At 31.7% G+C, this 26061-nt stretch overlaps 3 protein-coding genes and 1 pseudogene across 10 annotated transcripts; 2 read left to right on the top strand and 2 right to left on the bottom strand.

Annotated features, from left to right (window-relative positions):
- LOC109330504 (ATP-dependent RNA helicase eIF4A) lies at nucleotides 337-7462 on the top strand. 6 transcript variants are annotated; one of them, XM_019564705.1, is made up of 9 exons: nucleotides 337-423; nucleotides 512-584; nucleotides 1382-1508; nucleotides 1598-1646; nucleotides 4996-5133; nucleotides 5540-5773; nucleotides 6329-6368; nucleotides 6458-6555; nucleotides 7192-7462. In XM_019564705.1, exons 3-9 carry the CDS (start codon nucleotides 1453-1455, stop codon nucleotides 7207-7209), a joined length of 633 nt encoding a protein of 210 aa, XP_019420250.1. In that variant the 5' UTR covers nucleotides 337-423; nucleotides 512-584; nucleotides 1382-1452; the 3' UTR covers nucleotides 7210-7462. The 6 variants fall into 6 exon arrangements, with proteins under 6 accessions (XP_019420250.1, XP_019420253.1, XP_019420249.1 ...); XM_019564708.1 differs by having other exon boundaries at nucleotides 1414-1508; XM_019564704.1 differs by lacking the exon at nucleotides 337-423 and having other exon boundaries at nucleotides 445-584.
- LOC109330458 (probable calcium-binding protein CML20) lies at nucleotides 8221-12919 on the bottom strand. 2 transcript variants are annotated; one of them, XM_019564632.1, is made up of 7 exons: nucleotides 12795-12919; nucleotides 12364-12484; nucleotides 12239-12275; nucleotides 12124-12151; nucleotides 9903-10055; nucleotides 9737-9839; nucleotides 8221-8454 (listed from the first exon to the last, which is right to left on the bottom strand). In XM_019564632.1, exons 1-7 carry the CDS (start codon nucleotides 12795-12797, stop codon nucleotides 8390-8392), a joined length of 510 nt encoding a protein of 169 aa, XP_019420177.1. In that variant the 5' UTR covers nucleotides 12798-12919; the 3' UTR covers nucleotides 8221-8389. The 2 variants fall into 2 exon arrangements, with proteins under 2 accessions (XP_019420177.1, XP_019420175.1); XM_019564630.1 differs by lacking the exons at nucleotides 12124-12151; nucleotides 12239-12275; nucleotides 12364-12484; nucleotides 12795-12919 and adding exons at nucleotides 10318-10345; nucleotides 10433-10469; nucleotides 10558-10678; nucleotides 10989-11113.
- Nucleotides 15388-16846, bottom strand: LOC109331550. Of its 2 annotated transcripts, none has more exons than XM_019566119.1 (2): nucleotides 16212-16846; nucleotides 15388-15939 (listed from the first exon to the last, which is right to left on the bottom strand). In XM_019566119.1, the coding sequence occupies exons 1-2, from the start codon at nucleotides 16816-16818 to the stop codon at nucleotides 15851-15853; spliced, it is 696 nt and encodes a 231-aa protein (XP_019421664.1). In that variant the 5' UTR covers nucleotides 16819-16846; the 3' UTR covers nucleotides 15388-15850. The 2 variants fall into 2 exon arrangements, with proteins under 2 accessions (XP_019421664.1, XP_019421662.1); XM_019566117.1 differs by having other exon boundaries at nucleotides 16206-16841.
- On the top strand, nucleotides 22920-25794 carry LOC109331549 (annotated as a pseudogene).

The following is a 26061-nucleotide window of genomic DNA, read 5'->3' on the forward strand; positions in this document are numbered from 1 at the left end:
TCACCTTAAACTATACATTATCATAAACACAAAAACATTATAATATAAAATACACTGAACAAATATATTTTAATTATAAAAAATGAAATATATAATATCACGCAATATTGTTCGACCTCAACACTATTAAGTATAAAATTAAAAATGGTTTAGGTAAGAATAAAAAAAGTGATTTATATAATTTTAGCGAAACTATTTCGTGACTCTTTTCTTCTATATATGAAAACCAACCCAATTTATAAATAAAACTTACGATTGGTAAAAAAAAGTAATATATTAAAAATGGATGGATTTATTTTCAATTTAAAACATCAGATATTACCATTAAAAGGTTTGCTGTGTCCCACTCGTGTAGTGGTAACACTGAACGCGAACCAGAATCTTCACCGATAAAGCTTCACAAAACGCCGCTATTTTGTTGTTGTAAGTTTTCTTCATTCATATTTCGAATCTTGCTTTCACACTACGTTATTGAAGGACCGTTTTCCCCTTCTTTTTGCTTTTATCGAAGGATTCTGATGACTGTTTAGGACTGTGGCGAGAATTTCAACAGCGGCAACAATTTTTGTGTTATTCATCTCAAGGTAAATAAACTTATATGTGTTACTCTTGTGTTATTGTTCACGATTTACCCTTAGATAGGAAAATTATTAGATATTTCTGTGTTGTGAACTGTTAAGCTGTTTTTGTGTTGATTTCTTCTCATGAATCTGATGAGCTTGTTCAGATTGTAAAATCTGGAGAAAATGGGTCCCAGGTGGATTCTAATTATAGCAATGATATAAACCTAATGATCAATCTCTCATTTATGCAGTTATTATTAGGTCTAGAAAGGTAATCCGATACACGAGTCTCATACTTAGTGGGGTATGAGGAATATGAAGATTGGTAATATGTCCCACTTATTAATAGGTCTAGTGTTCTAAAAATTGGGAATATGTCCTGTACTTTCAAAGGACCCCCATGTGATAGGTATTCATGGTGAGAGTGATAGGAGGGTGGAGTACATGAATATTTGACTTAGATCTAATTTATTCTACTACGTATTTATATGATTGTGTCTTTTAGAATGGTTAAATGAGTGTTAACTTCATACTTATATAATTGTTGTTGGACAAATAGACTCGCAAAGTAGATTCTACACAAATCGTCACTGCCTATTTTCCATTGAATGATTAAAGTAGTCTCAGGACATTCATGTAGAGTCTTAAAATCAAATTCTCTATAAGATAGCTATTTTTCAAAATCTGGTGGAGTGTCTTAACCTAAGTCTCTTAATCACTCAGGGGTATGATTTTGTTAGACTGAGTTTTATAATGTAAAAAAGTAAAAGAAAATAAAGTATTAAAAATGTATGATATATTCTATAACTTGGATTTAGACTCCATCTAATCTAAACCCCTCTTGGCCCAGGTGTCGAGAGTTTGCTAAGAGAGGTGAAGCTGAAGGATCATGGCGATTGATACCGTCGAAGCTTCCTCTCCACCGTTTCACACTGGACAATCCGGGTACTGTTCATCATTTTCATTCATATGGTGAACTTATAATAATTCTAATAAGTAATAAGTAACCTTTCTTCTTCTTGTTTTATTTCCAGTCAGTCACGCCACTTCTATCTAGCAGTTGACAGGCTTCAATTCAAAATGGTATTATTATTTTCATTCATTTCTGAAATTGTACAGAGATTGTGAAACCTTTGTTCCGTTCATTAGATAATAGACAGGCTTCAATTCAAAGGGGTATTATTATTTTCATTCATTTCTGAAATTGTACAGAGATTGTGAAACCTTTGTTCCGTTCATTAGATAATAGACAGGCTTCAATTCAAAGGGGTATTATTATTTTCATTCATTTCTGAAATTGTACAGAGATTGTGAAACCTTTGTTCCGTTCATTAGATAATAGACAGGCTTCAATTCAAAGGGGTATTATTATTTTCATTCATTTCTGAAATTGTACAGAGATTGTGAAACCTTTGTTCCGTTCATTAGATAATAGACAGGCTTCAATTCAAAGGGGTATTATTATTTTCATTCATTTCTGAAATTGTACAGAGATTGTGAAACCTTTGTTCCGTTCATTAGATAATAGACAGGCTTCAATTCAAAGGGGTATTATTATTTTCATTCATTTCTGAAATTGTACAGAGATTGTGAAACCTTTGTTCCGTTCATTAGATAATAGACAGGCTTCAATTCAAAGGGGTATTATTATTTTCATTCATTTCTGAAATTGTACAGAGATTGTGAAACCTTTGTTCCGTTCATTAGATAATAGACAGGCTTCAATTCAAAGGGGTATTATTATTTTCATTCATTTCTGAAATTGTACAGAGATTGTGAAACCTTTGTTCCGTTCATTAGATAATAGACAGGCTTCAATTCAAAGGGGTATTATTATTTTCATTCATTTCTGAAATTGTACAGAGATTGTGAAACCTTTGTTCCGTTCATTAGATAATAGACAGGCTTCAATTCAAAGGGGTATTATTATTTTCATTCATTTCTGAAATTGTACAGAGATTGTGAAACCTTTGTTCCGTTCATTAGATAATAGACAGGCTTCAATTCAAAGGGGTATTATTATTTTCATTCATTTCTGAAATTGTACAGAGATTGTGAAACCTTTGTTCCGTTCATTAGATAATAGACAGGCTTCAATTCAAAGGGGTATTATTATTTTCATTCATTTCTGAAATTGTACAGAGATTGTGAAACCTTTGTTCCGTTCATTAGATAATAGACAGGCTTCAATTCAAAGGGGTATTATTATTTTCATTCATTTCTGAAATTGTACAGAGATTGTGAAACCTTTGTTCCGTTCATTAGATAATAGACAGGCTTCAATTCAAAGGGGTATTATTATTTTCATTCATTTCTGAAATTGTACAGAGATTGTGAAACCTTTGTTCCGTTCATTAGATAATAGACAGGCTTCAATTCAAAGGGGTATTATTATTTTCATTCATTTCTGAAATTGTACAGAGATTGTGAAACCTTTGTTCCGTTCATTAGATAATAGACAGGCTTCAATTCAAAGGGGTATTATTATTTTCATTCATTTCTGAAATTGTACAGAGATTGTGAAACCTTTGTTCCGTTCATTAGATAATAGACAGGCTTCAATTCAAAGGGGTATTATTATTTTCATTCATTTCTGAAATTGTACAGAGATTGTGAAACCTTTGTTCCGTTCATTAGATAATAGACAGGCTTCAATTCAAAGGGGTATTATTATTTTCATTCATTTCTGAAATTGTACAGAGATTGTGAAACCTTTGTTCCGTTCATTAGATAATAGACAGGCTTCAATTCAAAGGGGTATTATTATTTTCATTCATTTCTGAAATTGTACAGAGATTGTGAAACCTTTGTTCCGTTCATTAGATAATAGACAGGCTTCAATTCAAAGGGGTATTATTATTTTCATTCATTTCTGAAATTGTACAGAGATTGTGAAACCTTTGTTCCGTTCATTAGATAATAGACAGGCTTCAATTCAAAGGGGTATTATTATTTTCATTCATTTCTGAAATTGTACAGAGATTGTGAAACCTTTGTTCCGTTCATTAGATAATAGACAGGCTTCAATTCAAAGGGGTATTATTATTTTCATTCATTTCTGAAATTGTACAGAGATTGTGAAACCTTTGTTCCGTTCATTAGATAATAGACAGGCTTCAATTCAAAGGGGTATTATTATTTTCATTCATTTCTGAAATTGTACAGAGATTGTGAAACCTTTGTTCCGTTCATTAGATAATAGACAGGCTTCAATTCAAAGGGGTATTATTATTTTCATTCATTTCTGAAATTGTACAGAGATTGTGAAACCTTTGTTCCGTTCATTAGATAATAGACAGGCTTCAATTCAAAGGGGTATTATTATTTTCATTCATTTCTGAAATTGTACAGAGATTGTGAAACCTTTGTTCCGTTCATTAGATAATAGACAGGCTTCAATTCAAAGGGGTATTATTATTTTCATTCATTTCTGAAATTGTACAGAGATTGTGAAACCTTTGTTCCGTTCATTAGATAATAGACAGGCTTCAATTCAAAGGGGTATTATTATTTTCATTCATTTCTGAAATTGTACAGAGATTGTGAAACCTTTGTTCCGTTCATTAGATAATAGACAGGCTTCAATTCAAAGGGGTATTATTATTTTCATTCATTTCTGAAATTGTACAGAGATTGTGAAACCTTTGTTCCGTTCATTAGATAATAGACAGGCTTCAATTCAAAGGGGTATTATTATTTTCATTCATTTCTGAAATTGTACAGAGATTGTGAAACCTTTGTTCCGTTCATTAGATAATAGACAGGCTTCAATTCAAAGGGGTATTATTATTTTCATTCATTTCTGAAATTGTACAGAGATTGTGAAACCTTTGTTCCGTTCATTAGATAATAGACAGGCTTCAATTCAAAGGGGTATTATTATTTTCATTCATTTCTGAAATTGTACAGAGATTGTGAAACCTTTGTTCCGTTCATTAGATAATAGACAGGCTTCAATTCAAAGGGGTATTATTATTTTCATTCATTTCTGAAATTGTACAGAGATTGTGAAACCTTTGTTCCGTTCATTAGATAATAGACAGGCTTCAATTCAAAGGGGTATTATTATTTTCATTCATTTCTGAAATTGTACAGAGATTGTGAAACCTTTGTTCCGTTCATTAGATAATAGACAGGCTTCAATTCAAAGGGGTATTATTATTTTCATTCATTTCTGAAATTGTACAGAGATTGTGAAACCTTTGTTCCGTTCATTAGATAATAGACAGGCTTCAATTCAAAGGGGTATTATTATTTTCATTCATTTCTGAAATTGTACAGAGATTGTGAAACCTTTGTTCCGTTCATTAGATAATAGACAGGCTTCAATTCAAAGGGGTATTATTATTTTCATTCATTTCTGAAATTGTACATAGATTGTGAAACCTTTGTTCCGTTCATTAGATAATACTCGGATATTGTGACTGTGTAGCAAACCATGGTTGATCTTCTTGACTTGGTGGGTCGTCGTCAATACTTCCCCATTGTTGTTTGTTGTAGCACCCGCGATGACCTCGACTCTCTCTGCTCTTCTCTTTCCCCTCTCCCGTTCGTTTCGTATTCAGCTTTGGTATTTTTCCTTCCCTCTTTTGGTGGAACTGTCCCTTGTGATCTGCCACCAGTTGTGTATTTTATACTTTAAGTTTAAGTATGCCTCTCACCGTTGTTTCTATTTCTTTCTCGTTGTTCTTGGTAATGTTTCTATGTCCTATCTGTTTATCTTGAGACATGTTCATAAATTTTGATAAAACCTCAGTGGATTAGAGATGCAATATTCATGTTTTGTTTTCTGGGATTTGTGTTTTTAAACACCTTCTGCTATACATATATATATATATATATATATATATTGGTTAGTTTGTTTGGTAAGGATAATATTTAGAATTGTTTCAGGAATTTTGGGTCTCTATAGTTTCATGCACTATAGTTTTTTGCTAATTTGTTGTTCTCTACTCATTCGTGTGTACCGTATTCAGTACAGTGACCTTGCTGAAGATGAGCGTGCTTTTATTTTAGACAAATTTCGCCAAGTGACAACAAGGTGGAACCAGACTAATCATACTGGAGCGGGAAATGAGGATGAGGTGGGGAAGGATGATGATAGATCTCATGTGATCATTGTAACAGACACTTGCCTTCCTCTCCTTGCTTCTGGGGAGCCTCCCATGAATGGTCATCTTCTGATTAACTACGACTTACCAGCAAAGAAGGTTCTTTCCCCTATACTTGCTATTTGCCATGTCTGCTTGCGTTCATGTGTGCCATGCCCATACCTACTACCTTGGTTGTCCTTTGTATCATGTAGTGTTTTTTTGAACTTATTTTTCCTTCTAGTGAAGTTGGTGTCATCAAATTATTTCTCAGTTGTGATTTGTGGTGTCAGCTTCACTTTCCTGACATGTTATTGCTTAAGTGGAAGGTCATGTGGTAATTAGCCATTTCAGTTTTCAAATGACTGACCACCTATACCAAGCAGCAAATAGTGATTGCCAACTAATATGTTGTTTCTTTTGCTCTTGAGATTGTAAAAACTGTGCCCTTTCACTTTATATTTTTGGAATTTGGTTCTCAAGTTATACTTTTGTTTCACAAGAGTCGTTCATCTGTACACCTAGCTACATTTTACCTTCACTTGTTCAGCATTGATGAAGAATGATGGTTGGTTGTTTATGTGCTGTGAAAGTCGGGCATGTGCACCTATTACCGTTACCAGTCACCTAATGTAGTCTTTCTATGTTGCTCATCAATTTTTATGTTTACTGCAGGAAACATATGGGAGGCGTATGGCAACTTGTTTAACAGCTGGTCCTGCCTTTGATACATAGTCCTATGATTTTTTTTAAGATTTAGTTTGGGATTTCCCATTGTTGCTAAGATTCCTCACTGTTGTGCAGATGGAATTGTCATCAATATGGTTGTTGGTGGGGAAGTGGTTACTTTAAAGAGTATTGAAGAAAGCAGTGGTTTTATCATGCAAGAGATGCCAATGCGAGTAAGTTGCTAATTTTCCATATCAGGATCATATTGCATTTGTCACGTTTGAATTTGTTGAGGTCTATTCATATACATGTACATATTCTTTTCAGTTTTGTATTATTAGCTGAAACACTCTTGTTTATTTCCTTTTAATCCCATGTTGGTTAAATTTACTGTATTAAAAACCATGATGTTTTATGGTACTGAAAGTTGAGCAGTAAAAAGAGAATAAGATCACATTCTTAGTGTTGCAAAGACTAAGGTGTTGTGTTGGATTACTGAACATACAAGACATAACATTATAAATGAATGCATTAGCGAGGATACACAAGTAACACCTATTGGGGAAAAGATTGTAGAATGTAATTTTGGGTGGTTTGGTCATATGAGAAAGCTACCAAAAGTCTTAGTAAGAAGAGTAAACCATGTCGAGAGTAACCATGTAATTGGAAGTAAATGAAGACCAATAAAAACTAGAAGTGAAGCGACTTAGATTTAAATAAGTTTCTGAAGGCATCCATGTAATTAATCTACCTAATTGGAAAAAAGACTTTTTCTGTTATTGTTTTATTGAACCATGTTTTCAGTTATTATAAGCATTTCTTTTTGTTTTTAATCGATCTTATGGATAGATGTGTTGAACATATTGCAGATTCTTGACATTTTATGAAGAGTTTAATCTTTGCTCTCGGCCAAAGAAAATAGAATTTGAGTGTTCGCTGTCCTTATGAATGTTTGAAGACTTGAAGCTCCCATTGCCTTGAATTTTCAGCTACTAGTTGCTACTACACAGAACATATATACTGGCCGATTTTTTTATAACGATTTTTCATATGTAGACTTTTATAATGACAGATAGAAGATGAAGGTTGTGCCAACATTTATAACCATCCAAATCAAATATTTATGCAGTCTCTATCTCAGTTTCTTTCACCCGAACCCTCTCTATCGTCTTTGTTGAACATTTTCATAAACTCTTGAAGTTAGTGAACCCATATCGACTATAAAAGCCGAAGTACAAAGCCCTTGTACTTGCCTTGTACTCTTGAAGGGAACTGTTGCCATGTTTGTTGGTATCAAATTTCTCATACACATGTCATTTCTCCTGGTTTTGGTTGGCAACTTGATCCTGCATCTGCATTCGATATCTGTCTTAACTTGAAGACAGGTTTTTTGCATTGAGAGGAGGGCTTCAATGAGAAGCTATACTTAAACTTCAGGAAACTAAATTTAGACATACTATAAATTTTGGTAGAGCTAGTTTAGTTCAATATGTGATTTTTGTTGGCAACATCAGATTATATATTGTACAGCTTGTTATCCTTGTCTTCTGTGCTAATTTGGTAACAGGGGAATTGATTTAGCATGCAAAAATGTGGTATCTATCAAGCCTAGATCAATTTTCATTATTTTCTTATGATGGTTTTAATGTATCGAGATCATTAATTGTCCAACTATATTCTTTCCATTATTGTAAAGGAAAGTATCAGTTTTGAGAAATGGCATTTTATTTATGTTTTACTCTGCAAGAAAATTATCCTACACTTAGTAACACTACTAGTACTAGTGACGGTGTTAAATACCTATTTTTGAACAAAGTAAATAAACTATTTAGTGTGATGGATATATATACGTATTTGCCCAACTGTTCCCAGTCTATTGGGAAATAAGATATGTGCAATAAAAAGTCAGAACATTTGACAGACATATATTATGAACGGACAATACATAACCCATAGCATTAAGTTTAGTACAATTTCCACAAATTCCAGTCATATAGCTTCAGTTGATATTTTTCTATACTAAATATTCCAGCTAAACAAAGACACAACTACCACACATAGACATGATTAATGACGATAGTTGGTTCTTTTCATCATCTTTATGAAGTCATCTGCATTAACCTCTCCATCATCTGCACATTTTGAATCCAAAAAACATATGTAACATTTCACAATCATGGGAACAAATTTGAAAAATCCATGGACATGTAAAGTAAATGCAGAGAAGAAAATGGAATTTACTAGCATCAGCATAAGATGAACTATTGAGATGTCCAAATATTATGTTGATTAGTAGCCTTTTATAAACAATCTCCCATCCTACTTGTTTATAATGATTAAATAGAGCAACTTCTACCAAATAAACAGGTCACAGTGGCTCCTTATCACTAGAAACTAAATACTTAAACCCCTATAGTCAGAAACTCACAAACTTCAGGATTGAATGACATGGATAAATTTACCAATTTCTTGAATCACCAGTAATGATTTTAAGTTCCTCCCTCCCCCTTCTTAACAAGTTACTCCATAGTTCCCTTTTGTTGCACCAGCATCTTGGAATCCAATTTTTTCAAAATATTCTAGACTATTTACCTCTTTACCCTATTTTTTGTTGCTTAACAACTTCACATATCTCTAACTTCATCCGGAGGGGATGTACAAACACTCACATTCTTCTTTGTTCCAACTAGGGGTGATGTTGCATCCTTGCAAGACCACCCCCACATGTGAAGAAGGCTTGCATTTAACTAGAAGCCCATATGGTGGAACTTCTTCACAATGGTTCAGTGTGACATCAACTTTTTTCTTTCTTTCTTTGAGCCATTGTATCCCACATACCCACTAAAAAAACAGCAGAACACCATAACCACATCACAGAGGAGAAACTTACTGAACAATTACCATAGGGGCATGGGAGACCAACAATTGTAAGTTAGCCTTTGGGAAGGGAACACAAGGCACAAAATAGCACATTGGGTAGTATACGTGCAAGGTGTGAAGAGGATTTAAATAAAAAACACCCAGAAACAATACCCTAAATTTGTTTTCCAGGACTGGGTTTGTGCACAACCCAACTCTTGCGCGAGGGACAGCATAGAATCACAAATCTTGTGATTTGACACATAATACTCATGATTCAGTAATGGTCCTGCTGTGATTTGGATTCAACTATCATAAATCACAATAGTCCAGGAAATGAATCATGTGACTCGTGCTATTCTAACTACACTGGATGATAAAGGAACTTCAAACATTAGTGTAGGATACTAAAAGTGGAGCAGTAGTCCATCTACTTTTGATGCAGAAAACCAATAAATAGAGGTTCAAAGTATTGGTAATACTTGTCATATACACATAGCAGTATGTCAGCATAATATAAAGCATAGACATCAGGATATGATTGGGATAACTTACTATGTCGGTCTGCTTCATCAACCATCTCCTGAATCTCTCTGTCAGTGAAATTTTCGCCTAGCTCTTTTGCAATGTGCTTGATGTCTGAGACAGATATCTTTCCCTGCATTGGGCATAAATAATGAGAATCAAAGAGTACAAATTATGCATACTAGTACAAACTCACATTTTTATCTTGATCAATAATATGAAAGGCTTTCATGAGCTCCTCTTTAGTGTCCCTTTCTCCTATTTTAGCAGTCAGCATGTGCTCAAATTCCTCATAATCAATTGATCCACTGCCATCCTTGTCCACATCTGCTATCATTTGAGTAATTTGCTGCAATGACACAGTCAATTATCTATTAGAGATGTAAACTGGACATTACAACAAAACTGGCATCAGAAAATCCTAAATGACGCTTCACACAAATCATTCCTATATTAAACTTGGATTTCTATCATAGAACTAAAGTGACAACAGAAAATATTTCCCTTGGCAATAAACACATGGAAGAAATCATTGTAGCCTGAAAAACTACATTGAATCATATGAAAGGAACAACCAGAGCTAAATGAATATAATGGAATATAGATAATACCTCTTCTGTCATCTCAAATCCAAGGGCCCTGTTAAGAAAATGCATCTTTTTTATGAAAACTACACAGGAAATTAATACATGACAACATTTCTAAGCTTATGAATAACAACCATACCTCATGGCAACATTCAGCTCCTTGGCATCAATAGTACCTAAAAATCATGAAAGTAATAACATTTAAATAACAATAATATCAATGAAATTGTTACTTTGATGCTAAAAGTATATATATTACAAAACCTGAGCCATCAGTGTCAAATAATTCAAATGCTTCCTTGATCTCCTGCTTCTTCTGATGAGTCAAATTATGGCGCCCTTTTGGTTTAGTGAACCTCTTCGATTCCCCTCTGTATAGAGATGACTGAAAATGAAATTGCATACACACACAAAAAGAGTTAAACGATAATTTCACAATAACTCTTTTTTTTTTATGTAAATCCTATATTTGATACATAAAATGATTCATTTCATTCATAATTCGTTAAAGAACCCGTGCAATTTTTCTTTCTCCCTCCAATCAACAAGAGAATAGTTTAGATTACGAATTTCATAGTGATGAGTAAATAAATAGTAGTTATCAAATGAGAAAATGGAAAATAAATTGAAGTATTGAGGCATAGAATATAGAAATTGATTCAGAGGAATCTGAATGAAGAAAAGAGAGAACGTACCATGTTGTTGTTCAAAATCACGAGACGATCCCGATCAGAAAAATCTTACTTTTCCTCAAAATCAATATCTTAGTTTGTTCAAATTTCGATTCATTTTTCATCATCGTCGGCCCAATTGTTTTTGTAAACAACGGCCCAGTTAGTGGATTGAAACGAATTTTAAGTGAAATAATAATACATTTTACTTTTCAAAGAAATAAATAATACATTTTAGGTCTAGTGAGAGCAGCATATTTGCTTGTTTACTTTATGGAAAATCCCGTTATTAAAGATTTTCTGTCAACGTTTTCATATAGTGTAAAATTCTTACACTAGTGTATGCATTTTTTGTTTGCATGAGGTACTCCAACACGTTAATTAATGCATTAATCAATTAAAAATGAGATGGTGGTCTTAACTTGCTCAGCAGCTATTGTTTAAAAAGCAACCTAGATAACATGTATTAAGAGTGTCACATCCTTTATCTTGTATCAATTATATATTGCCACATAAATAAATAAAAAGATTTATTTTAAAATGTAATGTTTTTATATTACTTACTAAAAATTGATTGGTTTATAATAAAGAATCTGAACGGATAGACATCACATGTAGTGTTATAAAACTCGACTCCAACCCGTCACACCGGTTCAATCGTGAATCAGACATCTAAGTAGTTTGAGTCTCTCATCTTATCAATTTTGCATCAACTTGGGTTAACTCGGTCAGTTTAAGCCTAAAACTAGTGATTCGGTTAGTCGAACCGGCCAAGTCAATCAAAAAAATATTTTTTTTAAAAAACAACCAAATGGATATCGTTTTTCAGTGGAAAACAAGTACTTTTAACTTTATTTGTAGTCATATGTCCACATCTGCTATCATTTGAGTAATTTGCTGCAATGACACAGTCAATTATCTATTAGAGATGTAAACTGGACATTACAACAAAACTGGCATCAGAAAATCCTAAATGACGCTTCACACAAATCATTCCTATATTAAACTTGGATTTCTATCATAGAACTAAAGTGACAACAGAAAATATTTCCCTTGGCAATAAACACATGGAAGAAATCATTGTAGCCTGAAAAACTACATTGAATCATATGAAAGGAACAACCAGAGCTAAATGAATATAATGGAATATAGATAATACCTCTTCTGTCATCTCAAATCCAAGGGCCCTGTTAAGAAAATGCATCTTTTTTATGAAAACTACACAGGAAATTAATACATGACAACATTTCTAAGCTTATGAATAACAACCATACCTCATGGCAACATTCAGCTCCTTGGCATCAATAGTACCTAAAAATCATGAAAGTAATAACATTTAAATAACAATAATATCAATGAAATTGTTACTTTGATGCTAAAAGTATATATATTACAAAACCTGAGCCATCAGTGTCAAATAATTCAAATGCTTCCTTGATCTCCTGCTTCTTCTGATGAGTCAAATTATGGCGCCCTTTTGGTTTAGTGAACCTCTTCGATTCCCCTCTGTATAGAGATGACTGAAAATGAAATTGCATACACACACAAAAAGAGTTAAACGATAATTTCACAATAACTCTTTTTTTTTTATGTAAATCCTATATTTGATACATAAAATGATTCATTTCATTCATAATTCGTTAAAGAACCCGTGCAATTTTTCTTTCTCCCTCCAATCAACAAGAGAATAGTTTAGATTACGAATTTCATAGTGATGAGTAAATAAATAGTAGTTATCAAATGAGAAAATGGAAAATAAATTGAAGTATTGAGGCATAGAATATAGAAATTGATTCAGAGGAATCTGAATGAAGAAAAGAGAGAACGTACCATGTTGTTGTTCAAAATCACGAGACGATCCCGATCAGAAAAATCTTACTTTTCCTCAAAATCAATATCTTAGTTTGTTCAAATTTCGATTCATTTTTCATCATCGTCGGCCCAATTGTTTTTGTAAACAACGGCCCAGTTAGTGGATTGAAACGAATTTTAAGTGAAATAATAATACATTTTACTTTTCAAAGAAATAAATAATACATTTTAGGTCTAGTGAGAGCAGCATATTTGCTTGTTTACTTTATGGAAAATCCCGTTATTAAAGATTTTCTGTCAACGTTTTCATATAGTGTAAAATTCTTACACTAGTGTATGCATTTTTTGTTTGCATGAGGTACTCCAACACGTTAATTAATGCATTAATCAATTAAAAATGAGATGGTGGTCTTAACTTGCTCAGCAGCTATTGTTTAAAAAGCAACCTAGATAACATGTATTAAGAGTGTCACATCCTTTATCTTGTATCAATTATATATTGCCACATAAATAAATAAAAAGATTTATTTTAAAATGTAATGTTTTTATATTACTTACTAAAAATTGATTGGTTTATAATAAAGAATCTGAACGGATAGACATCACATGTAGTGTTATAAAACTCGACTCCAACCCGTCACACCGGTTCAATCGTGAATCAGACATCTAAGTAGTTTGAGTCTCTCATCTTATCAATTTTGCATCAACTTGGGTTAACTCGGTCAGTTTAAGCCTAAAACTAGTGATTCGGTTAGTCGAACCGGCCAAGTCAATCAAAAAAATATTTTTTTTAAAAAACAACCAAATGGATATCGTTTTTCAGTGGAAAACAAGTACTTTTAACTTTATTTGTAGTCATATTTATCATTTGTTAGTTTACATTATAACAAAATCTTCGTTGTTTAATTAAATTTTAAACTTATTGTATGATTTTGTTGTAGTTGAAGCATAGTTCATATATTATTTGATGATATTATTAACTTACTTGTCATTTTATAGTAATCAAATGTTCTTTTTGTTGTTTAATTAGGCATGATAATGTTCTTAAATTTTGAGTATACGATTATTAAATATTGTTACATAATTATGAATTTTTTAGAATTTTTAACACAAACCGAGTTAACTGGTCCAACCATTGACCCACTAATTGAAGCATTGATTCAATAGTTCGACCGAGTCATTGATTCAATACCCTGACCGAGTCATTGATCAATTTGAGTTTAATAATATTATTACATGTTCCTAATGATATCTCATTCTATGTGTTGAGTCAATTTCCATTTAAGAAAGTATAATGTGAAAGGAAGGAAAATTGTGACACGTGTTAGGAGATGATGTGACATAACTTTTTTTTTATATATAGAAAAAATAGAATTAAAGCACATGAGTGCTAACCCATAGGTACAACTGGGAACCAAACAAAGGCAGCCCAACTAAGAACCCAAAAATACAGGAATACAAGTTGCCCACTATACAATTTCAGGGTCAACACACCCGTTAGCAAGTTAGAATAAATTACAATCCAAATTGGATGAAAATCATAATCAATACCTCACATTAATAGAGCTCAAAATATTAAAAACAATAAACTCCTTATCCCAAAAATTACATCATTTCTCATATCATAAGGACCAAACCAGAGACACTGGCCTCTATTCTAAACCATAAGGGGATATGCCATGCCTATTTTGCAGAAGTCGAAGTACATTGAAGAAATATTTTGTAAATGTGTGTACGTATAAATTCTTGACAACTCTAACGTTAATTTTACTGCTGCCTTAAAAATAATATGAAAATATTACACTTTTCGTTTTTTCTTTACAATTTGGTCTTCTAAAATAGAAGAGTAAATGTGTGAATGAGTTCTTACCTTTTAGATCAATTAACTCACAACAAATAATGTTTTTTACTTATATTTCATTATGTATACGCACATTTAAATAAATCACCCCAAAATACAAAGAGATAACATAATTTGGCCACTATTTATTATATAGAGGAACATTCTTGGCGTGACTTACAAAGAAAAACTATTGGCGTGTTAATTTGCATTTGCTATTTCATTATGTTTTCTCTATTTGAGTATCTTCATCTAATGTCATGGTGCATATTCACTAGTCACTATACCCGCCTAAGTAATAATCAAGGATTTGAAATCCGTGTGGTTCATCTTTTCATTGCAATATTTCCTTGACGAATTACTCTTCAACACTACAATTTCTTCCATCATTTGGCATGACAATAGCTTCCGTGTGAAAACTGAAAATTTTCTTATATAAAAGTCCACATGTTCAATTCCCGCTAAGCCTCTTGTCGCTGAAAAATCGGTGGAACATGAGTCATGACAGGTTAGAAAGTAGAAACAGCTAGAGACACAAAGTTGCCAGCACCACAATATTCCAAATCGATTATCCCTTCAAAGTAGAAAATATTAATTCCAATCTTCACTGTCTTGTGCCTCTCACAAAATAAATTAGCCACATTACAACCCAGCCCATGTTAGAGTGCAAGCTGTATTCCTCCAGAAAGTCAATGCTTGTCAGAGTTACGAGAATGTTAAATATCTTATTCTTCTTCTTTTGTGCCTAGCTTGCATTGAAAAAAGTAGCAAGCCCAAAAAGGAAGAAAAAGTTCTACTATTGAATAGTAACAAAAGGACACAGCACTAGATTCAAATGCAGTAACAACACAAATTTTCACACTGTCACAAAACAAAACTAGTAATATACTGGCATATTTTTATTATTATACGATGATAGATCTACCTTAGTTAAATAATGGACAAGAACAAAAAACAAACAAGAGCTGCCGACAGCTCTATATTTACTAATACTACCAAATTGTACCAACCAACTAGTTTGGTTCCGAGAGACATTAGAGTGGTTAACTAAGGTTCACGGTCGGTTCGGTGAGGAATCGTTGTCGTTTATATCACAGAGATAGAAACTACGAGATTGTTTGGTTCACTTTGGTAACTCTGGTTTGGTTCACAGGTTAATCCCAAATTAACAATAATAATCACACTGCACCCACCACAATAATCATCATAATCACTCATTCATATCACAACATAATCATTCACGTTTGGGACTTTGACGCACTGAACAAGCAACAACCTGAGCCCACTGCCTCAGCCTTGTCTTCACCGTCTGGGGATTATCACCTTCATAACATAACATAACAACTATGTTAGCATAACTTTAATAAAACATAGATCTAAAAAATACTAATCCTAATTAATCACTAATCGTTAGATTTAATTTTGAAATTAAGTCTTCATTCATCAACCTAATTTGAAGGCGTAGAAAAACTCTCGTAGTGTTTGGTTCAAAAACCTAAAATGTAAATGCAGTAAATACTAATCTATATTCGTTTCGAATAGGATTACATAATCTGAGATTAAAATATATATTAAGAATATGAACTTACTGCTACTGATCATGGCGGAGAGAGGACTGCCATGTGGAGAAGCAGTGCTATCGCAATCAGAAACAGCGGGCGAAAACGACGCCGTTGCAGAAGCATTCTTAGGAGCGAGAGATTCGTTGTAACTCTTATTAACAGCATAGTAAAGACCAAGAGCAGGTAAAGTATCAGAAAGACGCTGATCCAATTCCACCTCAGGCGAAGATTCGAATCCGAAACCTAATTCAATGCAAGCCTTAAGTTCATCTACATCCTCATCCGTCACGCTCTTGCTGCGACGGTTCTTCCAGTTCCCCTTGCGACGGAGCCACGCTTCGTCGCGATTAGCATCCGGCGACCAGGATCGCTGCTTGTAAAGTGAATTTGAAGGTAGTAACAGCGGTGAACGGTGGAAAAGGAACGCCGGTGGCGGCGCGTGAGAATCGGTATCGGAGTCAGTCATGAGTGTGGAGCACAACCCCTTGGAGTTGGGATAGTGCGGAGGTCGAGGGACCTCAGAAGAAGGGTTAGGGAACGCAATAGTTAGGTTTTGTTTTTTCAGATTCTGCAGTTTTTGAATGAGAGAAGAAGAGAGTGAATTTAAGGGTGTGGTGTGGTGGAAGCTATAACCTTTCATTCATTGGTCCACGTCATCATTACCTGTTTTTTCCTTATCTTTTTATTCCCGTTGCGCTTTATTTGTGGCTCATTTATAGGAACGAAACAAAACTTTATCAATGTAAAATAAAAATTTATACACATGTATACTATTATCATCTTTCATTTCGATTATTTTATTTATTTTAAAAAAGTCAATAATAATTAAACATTAATGGTAGATGATATAATGACAGTTTATAAATTTTGTATAATGTCAGTACATACATATTTTTTTTAAACTTTATTATTCATTTTAAATAAACTTATTTTATTTAAATTATTAGTATAAGGGTTTTAATGATTTCTTCTGATTTTTTCCCAAAATAACGGAACAAATCGTGTTTCTATATTATAGTTTTGTGTAGAAATATTTTACATATTTATATTTTATTTAACCTTTTGTTATTAATTAATTAGTGTCTACTTAGATGGGGCCTTAATGATGTATCCATATTTGCATTTTCTGTAACTTGCCCACAAAGAATGCTTAAAGATTAATATAATTTAGCTTATTGCCTAAGCAATTAATGTATATGATCGAGGTATCCGGTTTATTTCATTGATATGTAATCAAGTATATACGGGCAGTTAATCAAAGCAACTTGTGATTATTCAATTTTAAATTTCCAACTTATTTTTGTGACAATATTTTTGTTTACATATCTTTTATAATTTTAAAATTCGTTGGTAATTCTACATGAATGAATGCCAATATATAGAGGGGAAATTTCTAGGCATTCACCTGAACATATTTATTATTTTTTTGTCATTGATTTTATCTTCTATCTAGCTGTGATAACAAAATTTAAAATGATCATTATTAGCACTTACTAATCATTTATATTTCTAAACTTATATTCTATTATTTCTCTAAATTTTGATCTATTGTTATCTCTCAACATAAATTTATGTTATTAGTATTCTAAAATTAAATATAATATAACCCCTCATGGTAAACTATAAAGGTAATAAAATTATCACAATCCATCAAAATTCATCCAAATTAAATTTTTGAATTCATCTGTCATAAGTAATAGATTTAAATAGATATATTCAATGAATAATGTTGATTACCAACGTTCGTTAGTTCAAGTGGTACATGTTTGATTCCCTATAAGCAAGAATCCGGGTTCGAGTCTTGTGGATGGAAAAAATGTTTGTTGGGAGAGTTAGCCCCATATACCTGTAGATGTTCCCGACTCGGACAAAATTGCCTCCAATACGAGGATACTTGTGGGAAATAAAAAATGAATAATGTTGATTGTGGATGGAATCAAATCCATCCATTATATCTAATGTATATTAAGGGTATAACTATTTGGATGGGAAACACAAATATATTTTTCCTAAAAAAATAATATGTATACTGAAAAAACTTTTGTTGTTTCGATCTTAGTTTGAATCTATCTTTCATTATTTCTTGTCATTCTTTTACGTATCCATTTATGAAATTTATTTTTTACACCTTCTGTGTTGAATTATATTGTGATGTTGCTTGCTTATTTAAAATTTTCTAAATTTTTTATAGAAATTTTTTATTCAATTTGAATTTTCTGAATAATGCCTGCATTTTACAATTGAAACAGGAAAGAATAAGAAGATAAACATTAGACAATCTAATGGCTTAAACCCCACCCTTTTATAATGGGGTACATTACCCTTAACTTTTTAAACCACCTCTTTGAAAGTGTTTTAAGTAAACATTTTTCAAAAAATCTATTTAAATTGATTTTTAAAAATACTTTATTAAATATTATATTTTTAAATGATTTTTCCTTCAAATAATGTTTTTAATTCAAATTAAAAATAAATAAATAAATTGAATATTCAATCCATTAAAATGAATGCATTGATGAAATAAATAGATTGTAATCTATTGGATATAAATGGATTGAATAGTATATGAATTGATGGATGATATTTGATCTATCTATTAAATCTAAATTCATCCAATTGTCAACCTTAGTAAATTATGTAAATATTTTTTAAGTAGATGCAACTTTTATTTTTGTGATTATTTACTATTGAATTTATAAGAAAAATGTATGCACTCAGTTTATGAGTTTTCTACACTATAACTTCACTTTTTATCATTTATATTTAATTATCATTAAATTTTAGAAAAAAAATAAAAATAAAATATTGAAATATATTAAATGTACCTTTAAATTGGCAATATATAGAGATTACTAATTTTAATATCTATATATAGAGATTACTAACTAAAATTTATTGAATAAAAGATCTGGGTTGATAGAGACCGTGGATAGTAGATGCAAATAACATACAAGTAATAACAATGCCTAATTATGTGCCCAAAAAAATAACAATGCCTAGTTTAATTTTAATATCTATACATTGTAAATATTTATAAATAGTCAACATATTATTCATCATTTATTTAAATTAATTTTTTGAAAAGTCAATATTGTCACATTTTTCTCCCCTGTGATATATAAAACTCATATAAAGTGTATATTTTTTTTTTCTGCTCCTTAATTTGTTCTCACAATTTTTCATTTAACATGTTAATGCAAATAATTCCAAAAAATGTGTTATTAATGTGCGTTGGCAATTGATGTGTTCCATTTTTGCTAATAAATATTATATAATTCCCCCCAAGCTATAAATCAATCATCCTTGGAAGAAAGTCTAATAACTTCACTCTCAATTAACATCTCCAAAATCTGCTAAAGGAAAACCCCCAGTTATCTATCGAACAAAAAAGAAAAGACTTTAATTTTATGACTTATAGGTTAAGAGACACATCACAAAATCATGAACCCACTTGAAATAATCTAATTCGGACCTAAATACACACCAACCATACTTTTCTTTTTGTAATCATTAAATTGAATTGAATTCGTGTCATGGATTCTTTAGTATTGGAATGTGAATGGAAGATAATATTTTAAAGTTTTTGTATTTTTCTAACTATAAAAAAAAAAAAATTTGATCTCTTCAAAATATTTTGACCCCATATGTTAATATTGTTATTGGATCCTCCAATATTATAGAGGGTGTGAACTCAATTAAATTAAGCATATAGGTACGGATATGCCGCATGGATGCCACGTCAAAAATGAGAGCTTATGTGAGTTTCAAATTAACAAAGTCATTTTTTGGTGGAGCATTCATGTGAATACATTAAATGTAAAAGCTTGTCAAGTAGCTAGAAAAATTAATAAATGGTTAATGGGATTACTCGTAAGCAAAGTTTATATTTTTCTAGCTATAAAAATAAGCGGTGATGGATTTTCGATAATAATTAAAGAATCATGTTAAGGGCGCGCGTTATAAAAATATTATTAAGAAATATAATAGAAAGAATTAAAAACGTTCCCATAATTAATATACTGGTATAAGACTTAGGTTGGTGGTTGCTCTCAATTATTTAGTACCATAAAAGTAATAATGGAACTTGTCAAGGCAATTATATATATTTGCTTATGTAGGCAAAGCAACCCAGGTGGCAGAATTATTGTAGAGGACCACTTAGCGTATGGTTTTGTTGACAATATAGGAGAATATATGTATTAGCATTATGAGTATAATATATGTATTGTTAGTATAAAGATTTATATATAGACAATATATCATTCATTATTAATTTATATTAATTTTTAAAGAATTAATAATAATTAAATATAAATAATATATTGATAATGTATAAAGTTTTTATATCGTCATTCACATATATTTTCCTCATATATTATATACCTATATGTTCAGGATTACTTCTGGTGGAACTTTGGAAGGTTTCAAATGAATGTGTCAAGTGTCAACTATGAATAGTCAACCAATTCAATTTTCAAATTAAAAAAATGTTTAAACTCTCTAACACCATAGCCTTTTCGATTAAGGAACAGGATGCACTGGGTGGCGTTCTCTTCACAACATTTTTCTTCCACTAATATCGTGAACCAATTATTGTAATCGTATTCATTATCAATTATAATACATATATCTTTAAATAAAAATCCTTAGTAAATTTTAATGGTAAGTTAATAATATGGAAGGAATTTTGTTTTAAGCTTTCATAGTGATATTGACATGTCAATAAAAGACTTATAATAATAATCACGCCAATAATAAATAAATAAGTGGATTCTGATATATAATATACCTATAACTGGATTATGAGAAGTCGTCTTTGACGATGGACATATGAAATTAGTCAATGTGAAAAGTTCATGTGTTTTATAATGTGTATTGATTTTGAACATTGTAAACATTACATTGTTTATATATTTATTGACAGATGGATGAATATCGTGCTTTTGTTCTCAACACGTATAGTTGGAAAGTCTTTAGTCGGCATGGTTACATATGAAATTAAAGTTTGAGATTGGCACAGGGGCACTTGCAGAAAGAGTTGAAGAGGGATAGTTTATGCTTATAGGGGGTGCAAATTTGTTATTCTAGTGACGTATTGTGTTAGCACGAGCACATTTACAAAGTATAAAGTAGAATCAATGATATGGACCGTATATGTTCTGTGATTTCATGTTTTTGGTATCCTTGGTAAAGTTACCTGTAAGCACATATGTTATTCTAAAAGGGTGTGAAACACAATATATTACTAATTATCATTGATTGGAAAAATGTATTAATTTAATAATTAAATATATTTAACTAACCACTATAATTGATATTGAGAATGATACACATTACACTTTTTCGGATAAAATATATAGTCTAAATGAGCTAGGTGTACTCATATGCATTTGTGATATTTTTGCATTTGAAACATAATTAAAGTTTGTATATAAAATTTTAATTACCAATTTATATAATAATATATCTAACTTAAATTATTGATGTTTCACTTTACCAATAAGAGCATCACAATTGTGCAACACCTTTTTCGTTCTTAAATAGGTCTCATTGATTATTTTATATTTATTTACACCTTTCAACAACTTAAGTAACTCAAGGTCAAAATCACTTCTGATATTGCAACTCTATTTCTGTTCTTAAATGGACTCCACAAACCTACTCCACATTTATATTTATTTCTTGTAACATTTTTTTTCTTCCATTTTTTAATGTTAGACTCACAACTTTAAGAACAATTCTTATTTAGTTTACCATTGCGAAATAAGAACAAGAATGACTTCTCTCTAGTGGTGAACTTAGATGAAGAACATGTTTATTTCATTAAGAACAATTTTTTGTTACCATCGTGAGTGCTCTAAGGTGTTGGTCTAATGGTATAAGGTCCCCTAGATCTAAGAATGATCACAATATCAATGATTTGATTTATGGTAGTGACATTTATTGGAAGGAACAATCATAAACCAAAAAAAATTAATTTCTTATCCTTCTTACTACTAAAAATGTAATTATGTAACTAGAAATATACTCAACACAATTTTTGTCACGTTGAGATTGTCTTAAAAAAGAGAAGTCAAAATTTAGTTTTTATTTTTATCGAGGCATTATATATGTTTGTTTCTAAAAGAAGCTCATTAAAAAAGGAAGAGAAAACGTAAAGAAATTTTTATTATTAGGAATGGGCATAAAAGAACTTCTAATTTATATAAATTTTAATTAAAATTACTCATTGGTCCCTTTAGTTAATCGTTTCTCTCTTTTTATCCCTTACTCTTTGTCTCAATTCATTTTATATTTATGTCGTTATTTATTATTAATGTGAGTATAAGTTGAGTTAAGATCACGTAAGACTATCTATTATCCTATTTATTTTTTTTAACCCCAAGATTTATTGTTTATTTAGTTTTGCAATGTACCGATTACCGAAGAAACAAATGAGGCATGAGGAAAGGTTTTATTATGGCCCAAATCCTTATTGACTAGTTACATCCAAAATGTCTTGCAAGTTGCAAGCAGTGGAAGAAGCATTTGGGCCCAAGAGAAGTGAGAAATTTCACAGAAGGATAGAAGAGAACTAGAGAAGAGAAATATTGAGGAATTCAGCGTTGAACATCACTGCGTTGCGTTACTGGCTGAGCAAATCTGTTGAAAGAAAGAAAGAAAAGAGAAGAAAATCGGAGGAGAAGGTGCATGGCAAAGAGGCGCGTGATCCTAAACAATGAATCCACTTTGTTGGATTGCGTTGCCGAACCTATACTTATTTCTATGCTCTGTTTTATAGATATACCATATAAAAAATGTTTGTACTTTGTATAGATCATGGTTACAACAGCTCTCACATTACTAAAACTCCCATTAACATGTCTATGTTCGATAGCGATATGGTTTTCAATGTTTCAGCTTCTAATTTTATCATGGAAAGTCGCAGAACCTTTGCCAAAGGAAGAAAGTCAAGTATGTCTTTACACGTATGTAGTTCAACACGGGCACGTCGAAAAATCATTTCTTCGTCATTGCTCGATTATGTTGATTTAAGGAGAGGAATTGAATATTCTCATTCCTCTATGTTTTTTGTTTTCTTATGAGTAAGTTTAAGTAATATGGTAATAAATCATATTTAGTCAAAATGGGTATTGGATGCTATAATTTCAGCTATAGGACTAGTTTGATTTGCTGCTGTCATAAGATTTTGGTTGTATTACTATTTGTGTATTGGTAGGCTTTTGACCAAAGCCTCAAGCTCCGAACACAAATTTCGGATGCAACCATTTAAGATTTTTTTTACTACTGAAAAAATTATGAAAGATAAAATAAAATTGGAAAAGATTCATGAAATTTTCAGAAGATTTTCTGAACTGGACTCATCTCTGTTTTTCTTTGCTGGACTTTTCTGTGTTTTTCTATGCTGGTTATACTGAATGAGCTTATTGACCTGTGTGAGTTTTCACCATGTGGAAAATGAAAATGTTAGCTCAGAACCAAAATTTTGGGTACATTCAGTGAAGAAAATTTGATTGAAAACTCCAAAGAAATCTGAAAAGTAAAAAAAATATTAAACGGTTTCTTAAATTTTTCCACAAGATTTTCTGCTTTGGACCATCTCTGTTTTTCTATGCTGGTTGGTATACGGATGAGCTTTATTGGTTTGTGAGTTTACAACATGTGAAAATGAACATAAGCAACAAAGGTACATAGATCTTGGATGAATGTAAGTGAGTAGGGATGGCAAAATCCTTTTCCCGATTGAAATCAGCCAACTCCTTGCTGTTACTTTTTAAACTGATGAGAATGTTTTGATTATAAATTGTTGATAGACTGTTTTAATACTCTTTATATACATTCTTATTTAATGGTCATTGGTTCGTATATTTCAGAGGATGAAGCGGGTTTTAGCATGATTGAAATTGCACCAGACGTTGTGCCTAATATTAAGGCAAATGCTGTCTCACTGATGGAGGCAGCAATAGGTGCGTTGTCAGCAGAACTAAGCAAGCTACAAACTGGAAGGGCTTCTCAAGGTATATTACTGGGTGTCATAATTTTTTTCAATGTTTTCTGTGCCGGACTGCCGGTGATAGTTATTCCTCTATAGATTAATAATAATGGATATATCTCTACAGGACTGCTTGATCATATTACTGTAGAAATTAGCGGTATGAAGATGCCTTTGAATCGAGTTGCAGTTGTTTCCGTCATAGATCTGAAAACCTTATCTGTTAATCCTTATGATCCACAGGTTGTTTATCCTGGGAGATGTTATTTTTTATTGTTGGGTGCTATGCTAAGTACTAAACTACTACTACTTTTGCGTATTAATAATTTCTATAGACACTTAAACAAATAGACAATGCCAATTTTCATCTCCGTTGGGGTTAAATCCTAAAGCAGATGGTGATAGATTGATTGCTGTTATTCCACCATAAGTATTTACTCAATTCTCATTACTCATGAGTGAAGTTTGTTTGGATATAGTGGCTATTAAAGAACTTGACTTTTACGCTCATAGTCTATTGACTAATTTACTTCTCCACCATGAAATGAACAGATTGACCAACGAGCATATGCAGGTAAGTTCGTTACACTTATTCCAGTTAATTATGGTCTACACTTAAAGCTCCTCATCACATAACATATTGCTGATATTTCTGATTGTTTGGTAATTTATTTCAGGCCATGACTAAGGTGGTTACTAAATCTTGTGAAGATTCTCGGTAGAGTATTAAGAAGAGCTAGGCAAAAGGTGTGTTTTATTATGGAAAGCTTTGCTATCTTGGCTTTTTTTTGTGTGGGTAGATTTGCCTTATGATAAATTAAGTTAGGATAGAGACTTCTCCCTTGAGGTGAATCTTTTCAGCAATTTTAAACCTGAATTTATTTTTAGTTAGCAATTGACTTGCACCATTTTTTTTATTACTTGAAAATTTCATTTGCAACATTCTGGTGAGTATTCTAAAGGGTTGTACCTGGACCTAAGTTTTGGGTTATCTATGTATCTTCAAGCTAGAAGAGTGGACTTGTCAATTTTACAGGCAATGGGCACAATTAAGAAATTGTACTCAAATCTTCCCAAGGATGACACAAAAAGATTTGAAAAAGAAGTGAGTTATATATGCTTATTGCAGCTGAGATGATAACCAGATTCCACAGCTTCTGAAGTTTGGTTTTATGATATTTCCTGCCAACAGGTTGATGATCTGACCAAAAAATTCATCAAGAATGCAGAAGTATGCAAGGCAAAGCAGAAGGAAATTAATCAAGGTTGAGATATCCAATGTCATTCCTATATTTTCCAGATCATTCACTGCTTCATTTCTCCTAATATTTTGCTGAGCCATGAAATTTGTCTGGTCTAGCTGAGTGTTATTTATTAAGTCATCATATGTAGAGGACTAATGAGTTACTCTGACAATTTTGATTGCATAAGAAGATGAGTCTCTTAGCTTCAACATGTTAGTGTGGAGCACAACATCTTGTGTTTATGGTAAACTCCCCTTGTTTGTTCACATTGTTAAATTTTCTGTTTGTCTCTAATCATGGAGGGTGTGTTGAGATTTAACTTGAGGATATAAGCTTATTCACGCAGACAATCAATCAAGATATTTAAGTTTAACGATAACCATATATAAATATAGTAATGATTGAAATTTACATTAATATTTTAAGACTACAATAAGTAATAAATATATAAATCTGAGTAAAGAGTCTTTCATCTGATTGTGTTGATGTCTCTTCTAAAGAGTCTTTGATCATAAACTTAAATCTTCATAATCATCATTGTATTTAAAGAAAAAATTACTTGTGTATAATGGATGCAAGAATTATTTTATACTCTTAATTACTTAATTATATTTTATTGATCAATAATTAATTAATAAAAATTGTA

The sequence above is a fragment of the Lupinus angustifolius genome, chromosome LG17 (assembly GCF_001865875.1).
Source record: "Lupinus angustifolius cultivar Tanjil chromosome LG17, LupAngTanjil_v1.0, whole genome shotgun sequence".
NCBI lineage: Eukaryota > Viridiplantae > Streptophyta > Magnoliopsida > Fabales > Fabaceae > Lupinus > Lupinus angustifolius.

Coding starts and splice junctions, on each gene's coding strand:
- LOC109330458 (XM_019564632.1), bottom strand. Junction 12,276..12,363: donor ATTTGACACTGATGGCTCAG/GTTTTGTAATAT, acceptor CATGATTTTTAG/GTACTATTGATGCCAAGGAG. Junction 12,152..12,238: donor GAGCTGAATGTTGCCATGAG/GTATGGTTGTTA, acceptor TTTTCTTAACAG/GGCCCTTGGATTTGAGATGA.
- LOC109330504 (XM_019564705.1), top strand. CDS start 1,453: ATGGCGATTGATACCGTCGAAGCTTCCTCTCCACCGTTTCACACTGGA. Junction 5,134..5,539: donor TCGTTTCGTATTCAGCTTTG/GTATTTTTCCTT, acceptor TACCGTATTCAG/TACAGTGACCTTGCTGAAGA. Junction 5,774..6,328: donor ACGACTTACCAGCAAAGAAG/GTTCTTTCCCCT, acceptor TGTTTACTGCAG/GAAACATATGGGAGGCGTAT.
- LOC109331550 (XM_019566117.1), bottom strand. CDS start 16,818: ATGAAAGGTTATAGCTTCCACCACACCACACCCTTAAATTCACTCTCT. Junction 15,940..16,205: donor CTCCGCCATGATCAGTAGCA/GTAAGTTCATAT, acceptor TATGTTATGAAG/GTGATAATCCCCAGACGGTG.